At 48.8% G+C, this 13,357-nt stretch overlaps 1 protein-coding gene across 1 annotated transcript in view; it reads left to right on the plus strand.

Annotated features, from left to right (window-relative positions):
• LOC144826361 (astacin-like metalloendopeptidase) overlaps nucleotides 1-13,357 on the plus strand; it is a 174,190-nt gene that overhangs the window by 84,914 nt on the left and 75,919 nt on the right. Inside the window, exon 7 of the mRNA XM_078684689.1 lies at nucleotides 5,443-5,524. Within this exon, the coding sequence (XP_078540815.1) occupies nucleotides 5,443-5,524 (82 nt within the window). The remainder of the gene's footprint in view (nucleotides 1-5,442; nucleotides 5,525-13,357) is intronic.

The following is a 13,357-nucleotide window of genomic DNA, read 5'->3' on the forward strand; positions in this document are numbered from 1 at the left end:
CTTTTACTAACAAAGGTGTCGGCTTGGCAGTTGGCCCTGGGGGTGCTAATTTTTTAACTGGTTGTACAGATGGTTTAATGTAGGTCTGCTTGTTCTGTCCATGATTAGTTTTTTTTTATGTAAGCTGTCAAATCTGTCAACTGTTTTTCAATTAATAGTAATCTCGCTTCTAATGGGGTAAAGTATGAATCAAAGAGATCCCGCATAGTTTTTAATATTATACCATCTACCTCATTTACCACTCTACCCTCTATAGAGTTAACCAATTTATCCTGCAGAGTGGGGCATGGGGTCTCTTCTAAGACTAGATTTTGGGGCATCGTGCGCCTACCTCCCTCTCCTCTCTGTTCAGTGTAATCTTGTTTCTCTGATGTCATTTGGGGTGACTCTCTAGTTTGTTGGGCTTTGGGTTTGTTTGGTTTTCCCTTTTTTTCCGCACTGCACCCTCCCTCTTACCCCTCAGCTGTTTTGCTTCCTCTGGTGTAATTTGGGTAGCTAAATCGGGGGTTTTTTCCAAATCCGTGCTTAGCTGGGAGTCGGATAGTACATGCGAAGCCGATAAATCTACTGTGTTTGGGAGGGTATGGATATCAGCACGGACTTCCACCAAGCCATGATCACTTACGCGCTCTGGTGTTTTGGCGGTTGCCAGAAGTCCCAAGGAAGATCTTTTGGCATTGGCCAGGGCTAAATCCTGTGACACTCTTCGCTCCATAATAGAAATACCTTGATCTATAAAACTGTTTGCCCTGATGATAAAACTATCCAGTGGACCTATCAACTGGGTCTCTCCTGCCGCTGTCTTACTTCGGGTTCCTCGTGTTGACATGCTATAAGCTTTTACAATTTTATAACTTAGACTAAGTTAGCCAAATAAAAAAGTAAAAATACATACAGTTTTACATCAAGTCCAGTCTAAGGGCCGTTAGAGGGGTGGCCCGGCTCGGCCTTACACGGCCTCTAACGGGCTCAAACGGGCCCGCCCTTGGCCCGGGCTTTGCCCCGTGCTCCGTCCCGCGGGCGTCCTGCGGTCCGCGGTAAGGGGCGTATCTAATTAAAAGGTGTTGGGGGCGGGAAGAGACACCAGCTGCGCAGAGTTAGTATCGCGCCTGGAACGCTGGGTCTCGCAGTCCCAGCCCTGTAGTTCGATGGTATTTGCCTCAAACAGCGTGAATTCCAATGTCCGTGATGGAAGCAGTGATTTTGACAAAGTGCAGGCAAGAAGGGTTCCAAGGCACACAGACCCACACGACTTACAAGCGGCTCCCGCGGAGCGGGGGCCGCGAGTCATAAATAGGTGCAGGGGCGCTGGGGGCGGGAAGAGACACCAGCTGCGCAGAGTTAGTATCGCGCCTGGAACGCTGGGTCTCGCAGTCCCAGCCCTGTAGTTCAATGGTATTTGCCCCAAATGGCGTGAATTCCAATGTCCGTGATGGAAGCAGTGATTTTGACAAAGTGCAGGCAAGAAGGGTTCCAAGGCACACAGACCCACACGACTTACGAGCGGCATTCAACACCATCTCCCATAACAACCTCATCAATAGACTCTACAACATAGGCATACAGAATGCCCCCTTAAGTGGATTGCCTCCTTTCTTACAGGATGCACAAAGAGCATCAAACTGCCACCCTTCACTTCCTCACCCAAAGACATCATATGCAGTGTACCACAAGGATCATCCCTCAGCCCTACCCTGTTCATCATCTACATAACCCCCCTCATAGATGCTGTCAGACATCTAGTACTCAACATAATCTCTTAAGCAGATGACACTCAACTGATACTCTCACTCACCGAGGACCCCTCCAATGCCAAAACCAACTTCTGAAATTCCATGACCAACGTAGCCAAATGGATGAGAGACAACTACCTCCAACTCAACTCTGACAAAACTGAAATACTGATCTTCAGGAAGAGCACCACTGCATGGGAACACAGCTGGTGGTCTGCAGAACTCAAAACTACACCCACACCGACCGACCATGCATGCAACCTCTGTATCATCCTCAATAGCCAACTGACCAAGAAACGGCAAGTCAATGCAGTTTCCTCCTCCTGCAACCATACACTTCGCATGCTCCTATACTCTTCAGTTGGATCCCAACCAACAACAGAAAGACCGTCACTCAGGCCCTCGTGACCAGCCACCTTGAATACAGAAATTCCCTCTAAGCTGGCATCTCCACCCAGCTCCTCAAAAGACTCCAGACCATACAGAATGCTGCAGCCAGACTCATCCTCTTCCCAAATGAGCCCACATCTCTCCGCACCTGAGATAACTCCACTGGCTCCCTATACAGAAGAGATGCCAGTTCAAGATTCTCTGGCATGCCTACAAAGCCCTCAATGACATAGGACCGCCCTACATCAACCATCAACTGAACTTCCACCAACAATCTAGACACCTGAGCATCTGCTAACTCACTCTCGTACACACACCCTGCAGCCGTTGGAGCCCAGAGGTGGCTGCTCCTTCTCCTACACTGTTTCCAAAACCTGGAACGACCTTCCCCTTCAGCTCCATACAACCCCCTTGCTGGAAGACTTCAGAAAGAGACTCGGGACCTGGCTCTTTGATGGAGATACAGTGGCCAGATACCCCTAGGGGTGAAAGTATTGCACTTTACACATGCTGATTGATTAATTGATTAACTTCGCCTTTATTGGAAAGACCATAAAAAAAGCTATCACCTTACAAATTCAATAGCAAATCAACAATTACAGCCTCTTACAGTGTTTCTAATACAGATGCAGATCTTGTTTCAGCACAGAAGCAACAACAATACAAAGTTAATACGAATATCCACACCCCTGGCAATACGCATGGTCTTTGATGATACATTCTTGCAGTGGTTCATCTCCTACCTCACCAACCTCAAGCAACCATCTGAATAATATAATCTCTCCTTTATAATCTTATCAGAGTATGACATTCACTGACTCATATCTTGATTCAAGCTCATTCAGAACTGGATGTTCATCACCTACCCAGAAGTCAACTCAACTGCAACAACCAAAGGCTGAAGTCTGGTTTAATCCTGGTTAGCAGACATGAACCTTCATAGCTCCTCCCAATCTGACCACTAATGTGAAAATTCTTGAACTCATCCTCGACAAAGACCTCTACTTCAATTAATGCATTACCACAAAAACCAAGAGTGTGTGGAATTACCATTCACTCCTGAAGAAAGTAAAGTGTACCTAACATTAAACAAAATCAGGTCAGCCGTATAAGTACTACCAGTATCCCACTTTGATGGAGGCAATGCTCTACTCAGCGGTTGTACCAACTCCACATTTGCTCACCTGAAAGGAATCCCATATGCTGCCGCTCACCTCGTCAAAGTCCTGAGAAATGTGATCATGTCACCCATCAGTAAAGAACTTTGCTCTCTCTTTCTACAGGCCTGCTTCATGTTTAAACCAGGGAATGCCAACACTTGTTCCGAGACTAATATATAGGTTCTTGGATTAATCTTGATAAAAGATCAATGATACCGTGCCAATGGCTATGATAATTGAAGGATAGTTTCTCCAGTAAGAGTAAAACATTTATTTATCCATGATGACAGATAAATTAGAGGATAACAGAGCCCTATTATCAATTCAGAGCATAAAAACTCCTAACCACATCTTTCTGTATTCAACACTTTAAATGAGTCTTCCCAATAATCTCTCATGATACTCCAGCCCACTTGTAATCACGACATTGACCTGTGTCAAAGCGGCTGGAAAGGAAGGTGGTGGTGGATATTTATGATATGGAAGGGCTGAACCCAAGCCACTGTGGTGTTGGAGTTTTATAATTGTCCAGTGACACAGTGGTGAAGTGAGACGGTGTAAAGGTCTCCAGAGGCCAGGAAGACAGTGGAGGAGAGCGTCAGGGAAGCTGATGAACCAGGAATTGAACTTTAAGGAGTCGTGACCATCTATGGTCTGAAGGTTGTGCTACAGTTTGCAGAGAAACTCTGTGACTCGACAAAGGTGAAAAAGATATATTCATCACTAGCATATCAGTGGTACGAGAATCGAAATGAGATGAGGATTTCATAAGGAGGGTGTAAAGATGTCCCAAGACTGAACCTCAGGGTATGGACATAGAATGACTGATGAAGGCGGTGAAAGCTAGCAACACCAGGAGACTGAGAAAAATTGCAGATAGGAAGGTAATGTACCAGTATAAATACCCATGTTGCATGCATAGAAAAGCTTCACAAACAAGATTGCTGCCCAATCCTTTAAAACACTGCAGAGAAAACTAAGAGAAAGAGATTAGAGGAAAAGTGATTATGATAAGGTCTGGAAGTAAGAGACGTGTAAGCTCTGTTTGCAGCTAGCAAAGTTGAGGAAAGCAGGTGGCAATGTATTACGTTGGGTTACAAACAAGAGGTAATGACGGAGACAAGTCAATCACTTACAGTTTTATAGAAAAGAAAAGGGGATGTTGGTTTGATCACATGTTGGCATTTTTATAAAAAGTTAGGGCAGCCACAGATTTAAATCATTCAGCATAGGACCCATGGAGGCGAGAACAGTTAAAGAGTGTGGAAAGACAGCTAACCAAGGGGCATATTATCAAGGGGGTTTATCTCCGCTTTTTTGGCTTTAAAAGCCAAGAAAGCGGAGATAAAATGATCTCCCTATTACCTAGCTGTCGCTAACACCAGTTAGCGACAGCTAGTAGGAGATAGTGACCATCTTGGGCCCGCTTTGCATGTCAGTGAAATTTATCACTAATGACATGCAAAGTGGGCGTGCCAAGATGTTAGCGACTGGAAACAGTCGCTAACACCGCTATCTCCTATTACCAACTTTTGGAGATATTCGCGCTAAGCCCCTGAGCAGTTCTTAGCCATGTTATCCAATGGTAGGTGGATAACATGGCTAAGAGCATTAGCTCGGTAATGCATGAATATCGCTGACTTTTCAGCGATATTCATGCATTTCGGCCGATTTTTATCGCTTTGGAGATAAACCTTGATAAGCGATAAAAATCGCCGCAGCACGGCGATAAAATATTGCCGCTTAGCCAACATAGCGATAATTATCGCTAGTTGTTGGTAATATGCCCCCAAGACACTAAATGTAAGGGATAGGGTTTTTATTTAGAATGGGAACAAGTCAATCATAACACTCCAAGAGGAGATTGCCGATTGGTTCTGTAGCAGAAGTTGGGGTAAAAGAGTCAAGCTAGATAGCATAAGCGGTGAGGAGTGGTGTATGGGTAGAGTGCAGAAGTAATGAGGAAACCGTCTGGTTCTCATAATAGAAAGTTTGTAAGAAAGTTAGGGTTCTGTTTCCCTAGCAGTGAGACTGAACTGATGTGTATTACACACTAAGGATAGATGATTATTGGCCCTCTTTAAATGTGATATAGTGGTCTTGCATGCAGAAGATTGTGTTTTTCAGCCTTATCTCTTTTTATCTCTTCCTCACTGCAGACAATCTGGCCAACTTTAACAAAGAGAACACCAATAACCTGGGTCTGGAATATGACTACTCCTCTATCATGCACTACGGAAGGTGAGCCTGAGATATCACTGTTGATAGCTGCTGGGAGTCTGAAATACTGCTTTCAGAGGTCATATGGGAGTCTGATATATTTTTGCTAGTAGGATCTGGTGGCTGCTTCCTCATGCTTTTCAATCTTACAAATTTAGTGCATGTTCTTTGTCTCTAGATGGAGGTTTGAGCCACAGTGTGAGCTGTACTAGGGAGTCCTAAAGGCTCGCTTACAAAGAACAATCACACATTTAAACAAGCATTTGCAATGCAATCGTTCTCGTCTTTGGGACCTTATGTGTATTTAGCTATGCAGCACATTAGCCTGGGTGCTGAAATATCTACTGCTCTTTAACATGGAGGGAAAATAAGCACCAAACTGTGTGACACACGGAGAGAAATATTGGCTTTCAGTTGGAAATGGTATAGTCCAAAGCTTTGTTTTTAATATAAAATCATGGCCTTCAGGGGTCATATCACTGAACATACAAGATTTTAACTGTTTTTATTGTCTACGGGTGCTCACGCAAGACAATTTCTATGGACTAGAATGTAGGGAATGCTTGAGTGATTCTGGTATTTTACTGACCTCTGCTGGTCGTTTTCTATCAAAAAAGTTAAATAGAGGCAGTTGCCAGAAAAATTAAAAAAAGAAAGTCGCTCAGCAGAAAGCATTTCTGCTCTTTTACTGACCTCTACTGGTCGTTTTCTATCAAGACAGTTAAACAGCGGCAATTGAACAAAAACAAAAGTCCCTAAGAGGAAGCATGCAAGCCCTAAGACTGATCTCCAGATCCCACAAAGTACATACACATATAAGTATATACTAAAGTATATACAGGAAGTCTTGAATGCTCAACCTAAAAACAATTTTGGCAGTATTTCACTATCTAAAAACATATTTGGCAATATTTCACTATCAGGACATGCAACACAAATCAGGGCATGTCAAACATTTCACATACACTGCACCCTGCCGACTGGGGCACTGTGGTCCTACCTTAGTGGAGCCTTGCATGTAAGAAGAAGGAAGGTTAGGGCCTGGCAAGTGGGTACACTAGCCAAGTCAACAGGGCTGTACTAGAATACACACAGGCTCTGCAATGGCAGTCCCGAGTTACCCTTTCAGGGCTACTCATGTGGGTGGCACAATCAGTACTGCAGGCCCACTAGTAGCATTTGATTTACAGGCTCTGGCACACTCAGTGCACTTTTGAAGGGGCTTACCAGTAAATCAAGTATGCCAATCACGGAGACAGCAATCCATAATAACAATTTACAACAGGAGCACTTGCACTTTAACACTGAACAGCAATGAGAAAGTGCGTTTAGACACGAAACCAGCAAAAACAGGGAAAAAAACGGAGGTCAGAAAGCAAAAAAGACAGGTAAAACACGCCAAACGATGCTAAGTCTAACAGTCCTCAAATTCTACATACTTCTCTTTAGACAACACCCCGCATTAATGTCTCTTTTTTGCATATGAATGAACAGGTGACAATTTAGTCTGTGTAAAATGTCGCAGGAGTGACTTCTAAGCACTTTGAGTTAACTACTTTGTGGTGTCTTCGATACTATGGAACTCATCAGTTCCTCTTAGGGAAAAAAAATACCTTGCTACAGTGTAAACATCTGCCAATATGAGTGAGTTACATTGTGTTAAATGTCATCCAAGTGGCTTCTAAGCAATATCGGTTTTCAACGAGGAGGGCAGAATACTCTAAAAAACTTCATTGCAACGAAAAAAATTTCTTACAAAGTGTTACACTTGCACAAATGATAAGTCACGTTTTACTATGATAATGTTGTTAACCTTTTGCGTGCTGATGACGAGCTCAGCTCGTCATGCAGCACGGTGGCGCTGTGCCGGGAATGCCCCGCTGTGCCGGGCATTCCATTGAGCGGGCGTGGCCATGACGGCACCAGCACAGCGCCGAGCTCGTCATCAGCACCGCGGCGCCTCGCGTGGCCCCCCCTAACCCACGCGCCGCAGGGGAATTAGCCCTGCGGCGATGGGGTTAAAGACACTGTAAGTGGTTGCCTATTTACATGTATCTAAAGGATATACAGGCCTCTTTGTATACAAACATGAGTACAAAAAGCAAATAAATAACAAAAAGAACAATCCCTTTCTTCTCTCCGAGAATGCAGAGTTTGATGGAGTGATTTAGGCATCTGTGATTAGACTGATTGCCTTCGGGTGGGGGGGGGGGGGTTTGGGTATTTCATATTGGACAATGGCTTTATAGCTAAAGTGGTCCCCTGGCAAGAATCTGCTGGACACAGAAACCCGGAAGAGGGCTAAACGGAGGGAAGGGCTCCTTTGTCTCCCGCGGACTTCTCGGGAGCAGGCAAGGGGCACCCTCAGCCTCAGCTGCAAAATGGACCCATACCACTGAAAAAGCTCTAAATATCTCCAGTCTGAGCAAGAGATAGCCTTCAACAGTGGAGTCTATTTGCAGGAGTCTTCGAGGAGACAATTGGGGAGGGCTTTTGGAGTGCTTCCTCAACAAACAGGGCCATCCCCTACAAAACGAGTTTTTAAAATCACCGAATTGAGTCTGCGTATTTAAGTCGACGCAGATCCCACTTTAGGCCTTGAAATGGAATTTAAAATGTGGCGTTCGAAATTAGAAACATGACCTCCTGGCACGATTGGGACCATTTATTTGGACTGCAATGATTTGAAAATAAGGGTGGAGTACATTTGTAACCTGGTGATACACTTATGCAGTTTTCAGAGTCTGGCATCCTGCGTTGCAATTAGTTCATGGATATACGTCTTTGTGGGCAGGCCTGCTAAAGATAGGTGCGCTTCTATTGATAACGGTTTAAAAAAAAAATATTTTGACCTAGCATTGGTCCACTAAAGTCAAGTAAAAAAACTGCTAAAGTGCATAGAAGACACAATGTTGGCGTTTTTAGCGTGTCAGTGGAACGTTTTTCTCCTTATGAACACTGGGCCAGTTCAAGGCTATGCTGGATTCTCCCTATCTCTAAGTTAAGGACTAACAGCTAATAGTGACTTTTGCTCACTGGAATCTGTAAGTGCGTTTCTTTGGAGTATGGCTACTCATCCGGAGTGGATGCAACTCAGAGAAAGTAAACGAAAAATGGGAATGGAAGTGGCAGCGCCCTGGGGTCTCGGCGGGGTGGATATTCAGGGACAGGTAATATGGTTCACGTGCACAGTGCTGTACTGAAAGATGTACCTGTGCGATATAATGCATCCATTTCTAACAATAATGGCATTACTCCTAGTCCTACTCGATCACCTTCCTTCAGTACGATTGAGGCCCCGCCTCCCACCCAGACCCACCCTCAGCATAAAAACTCTGCCTGCTCCCACCTCCACCTATACATAAACAAGCCGAGCAAGCACTCAGTTGAACCGCACCGGGAGGGAGGGTCCTCGAAGGAAGGCGAGGGAGTAGGACTAGGAGTAATGCCATTATCGTTAGAAATGGATGCATTACCTCCCGTCACTCCCTCACCTTCCTTCAGTACGATTGAAGACATAGCAAGCAGAACAAAACAGAGAGGGACAACTGAGTGACAAAGAACACAAAACAGTGCCCCCAAACACAGCAGATCAACATCCCAGGCCCCGCAAAAGAGGACAAGACTCCGTGCCCGAACCCCCACCGAGGAACCACCCCCACAAGAGGAAGAGCCACCAAGACTGTGGACCAAAACCAACAACCAGGAAGGCAAACAACACCAGAGTCGGACCACAGCGAACAGACAAAGAGACCTCCACCTGGAAGGACTCCACAACCAGCAGGCACCTCAGCAAAAGACGCCGGACAGTCAAACTGAGCAAACTACACTCCACAGCCAAGAAAGGAGCAGGACAGAACACAGGCAAAACTAACCAGTGACAGAGCCAAAACGCCGAGCCACCGGAAGGGACAAAGGACAGAACCGAACCCAAAATCAACAGATCCGAACAGCCCAGTCAGAAGGGAAACGACCAAGACAGGGCCGACAACACCCCCAAGTGCCACGCAGGGGCGACGGCAACCAAAAAACAAGGCCCAAAAGGCAAAAGCCGCAACCCAAGACCCCCAAGGGGCCCAAAGGGAGGACAGGACAGGTCATCCAGCAACAAAGAACCTGAAGGAAAGGACCCAACAGGGTGGGGAAAAACACACCAGACCCAGAAAAAAGAACCAGGCAACAGACCCTAGGCAACACGCAAGAAACCAAGGAGCATCAAGAAGCCGGAAAGCCGCACGCTGCACCCCAGAGGGGCCTCCAACAACCCCAACAGAACCCTAGCCGGAGGGAACCGCCACACCAAAGGGAGGCCAGCACCCCTCCCTGAGCTTCAAACAGCAAGCCACAGCCGTAGCAGGGACCTGCTTCGGAATTATTAAAGGGCTTAGGGAATTTTACGACCTAATTCCCATCTCCGCAAGGAAAACGGTCGCAATAGCCCTCATCACCTCCCGCATCGACTACTGTAATAGTCTATATGCAGGGAACAACAGAGAAGTCTGCCACAAATTACAAATGGTACAGCATGCTGCAGCCAGACTAGTGTTAGGATGGAAAAAGAGAACCTCGCCACAGCAGCAATGAACATCCTACACTGGCTGCCCATCTACAAAAGAGTGCTCTTTAAAATTCTACTGATCACTTTCAGGGCTTTCAATGGAAAGGGACCCAACTGCGTACTGAAAATGTTCAAGCACTACAGCCCCACGCGATGCCTCAGGTCTCAAGGGGCCAATCTTCTCACCATTCCCAAATTCAGACTCAAGACTAAAGGAGGAAAATCCCTGGCGGTACTAGGCTCCAAGGCCTGGAACCTTCTCCCCTCTCATCTCTGTCAAATCCCCACAGAAGCAATTTTCAGAAAGGCCCTCAAAACTTGGATCTTCACTCTCTCCGAACAGCAATGTAAAAACCTAGTCTAAATACTTCCCCCCTTCCCTTCCATATCTACTAGGGTTCTTAAATCTCTTCTACAGCGCAAAGATGCTCCTTGGAGTGCAACCTGCGCTTTATAAAAACCCCCTCACATCACATCACATGGGAACAACACCCAGAGCAGAACACCAGGCCAAAAAGGCCAGCAAACACCAAGTACAGGACAGCCAAGAGGAGGACCGACTGCAAGCCCGCAAGCCCGAAAGTCACCGCCAACCGGACAGGAACCCCCAACACAGCCAAGTCCAGCCACAAAACCGCCAGGCAGCAGGCGAAAACCCCGCATAGAACCCAGAGGAAGGGCACAAAACTCCAAAGGGCACGGACTCACCGGAAGGAAACTCAATCGAGCGATACACAGCCCGGAGTAGAGAGGAAAACAAGGAGCCCAAGTCCAACGGGTGGCAACCAACAACCCCCAAGCACAGACCCACAGAGCCCGCACCAGAAAGGACCTGAGCAATGGAAAGGCAGGGCAGGGGAAAGGGAGGGGGAGGCACACAGAAGACCCAGAGGTCTAGGAGAGGGCCAGATGCTGACCCCCCCCCAAAGTCCCGGGACACGGTCCAGAGACCAGAACCAGGCCACCTAGGCCGACCCCGGTGCCGCACACAGGACCACCACAGGGAGGCCCCCACAACCCATCAATAGGCCAGACACAGGGAAGGAGAGAGAAAACCCAGGAGGAAGGAAGGACCCAGCATAACAGAAATGCCAGCACACAGGTCACCCACCGAGGCAGAGAGCCGACAGCTCCAGCACCCAGACCAGAGTCCACAGAAACAGGACGCAGGCAACCAAGGAACAAGGACCAGAACCTGGACCCACCCTGGATGAGGCAGAGGACAATGCCACCGGAATACCAGACGGAGACAACACCCACAGACCCACAGAGAGCCCTGAAAGGGCACCAGGGCAAGCCCAAATGCTGCAACAGCCGCTAGCAAGTGGACCCCCGGGAGAGCAGCAGGAACGAGAACTGGAACCCAAACCCATTCAAGCCCCTAACAGGCCGGTGACCGAAACCACCACAAGTGGAGTCGGAGGAGCCAGCGAACACCCAGCCAGAAGGTAACAGCAGTCGAGCCACCAGGAGAGACCCCCCGTGGACCGACCGACAAGGGCAGCAGGGACAACAGACCCCGGAGACCAACCCAACAGGAGCCAGAGGGACAGGCGGAGTAGAAGAAAACAAGCCCAGGGAACCAGAAATACCATAGAAGCCAGGCGCCCCAGCACCCGCAGCCACAGGACATGCCGGAGGAGTCCCGGATCCACAAGGCCTGAACCCACAAAGGAAGAGAGACCAGGCACCCGCCGGACAAGGGACCGGGGTTGAGCACAGTCCAAAGAAGCGCCACGAAAAACACCTCACCCCAAGAGGTCACCAAAAAACTGATCACCGGAAGAACCACCTAGGGCCTCCCAAACAGACCGAGCAAAAAGACACCCCAGCCGTATGCCGCAAGAGGCTGACCAGAGAAGGACAAAGGAAAACCTCTGTCACCTGAAGGAGAGCCACGAGAGCGACTGGACAAGCGGGAAGACCCAAGGCGAAGGCCTGAGGCCAAAGGGAAAGGACACAACGCAGAAAACGGGCGGGAAACGCAGAAGAGAAGCAGCTGCAGGGAAGCGGATAGAAGCGGCCCCAAAACCCAGGGCACGCCACAACACCGCCAGGCAGGGCCCATGGAAAGACTGCCCGAAGGGCCAACACACGGAAGGGAATAGGCCAAATCCAGGAGCTGACCCCCAGGAGGACCAGGACGGGCACCAAGCCGTCGGACACCCCAGCCCCAGCAACAGAATGGAGCGGGCCACAGACCCGAGCCCCACCAACAGGAACCCAGCAGATGGAGCACAGGGCAAGCAAACAGGACACCCAGTCCAGCAGAGTCGCACAGCAGGAACCGGAGACAGGCACCGGAGGCAGCCGAACCCCCGAACCGGAGGAACCCGCACCAAGCCGACCCAGTACCCATGACCCACAACACACAGGATCCCGCCAACAGAAACGGACCGCTGCCACAGAGGAGGAGACGCCAAAGTTGACCACCCACAGTCAGGGAACCGACCAGACAGTAGTGACAGGGGCCCAACAGGGCAAGGCACCCAGACAAGGAGGCAGCAAGCCAGGGCGAAAAAAACTGACAAAACCAAATCTCCCCCCAAAAGATGGAGGAGACACCCACATCGGGGACGGCGGAGGGGCCCCAGTGCAAGGCACGTGAGACAGGCAGGACGCCCCAACCAAGGCATGGCAAGCAGAGGGCCCAAGGTGGCGACACCCAGCCATCACGAACCGCCGCCGCGAACTCCACGAAACCCCGCACCAAGGAGGGAACAGAAGAAGCAGAGAACATGCCAGCCAGCGCCACGTCAGCAGCCAAGCAGAACAACAGACCCACCAAGCAGTACGGCCAGGACAGAGTCCAACAGCACAACGGGAGGAAAGGGGCGACCCCCACCAAGAAGCAAAGCCACTGGAGGAAGAGAGGGACACGCAGCACAGAAGTGAAATCCCCTGACACAAACTGAGCACGTAGAGAAACCTGAAACCATTCAGGACGAACACAGTGCAGAAGGAATAAGGAGGGGTAAGAAGAGACCACCAACAGCATGCCTCACAGGAAACCGACAAGCAACTGTCAGCAGGGCAGAACCATAGTGGACAAAGCCACACGCACAATGCACATACAACAAGTACGAGCAATGTACGCCACTCCCACAGCACCAACTCCCACCCTGGGACCAAAGGGCAAGCCCAACCGGGAGGGCCGGGAACACCAAGGAAAGAAACCCACTGTCCCCGCCCAGCAGGAAAGAGGAAAACCATACCGACCAGCACAGGAGTCCAGCGACCCATGGCCTGAACGCTCACCACCCCGGAGCCACACGCAGCGCCTGAGGCGGGAGAAG

The sequence above is a fragment of the Lissotriton helveticus genome, chromosome 3_2, assembly GCF_964261635.1.
Source record: "Lissotriton helveticus chromosome 3_2, aLisHel1.1, whole genome shotgun sequence".
Lineage (NCBI taxonomy): Eukaryota > Metazoa > Chordata > Amphibia > Caudata > Salamandridae > Lissotriton > Lissotriton helveticus.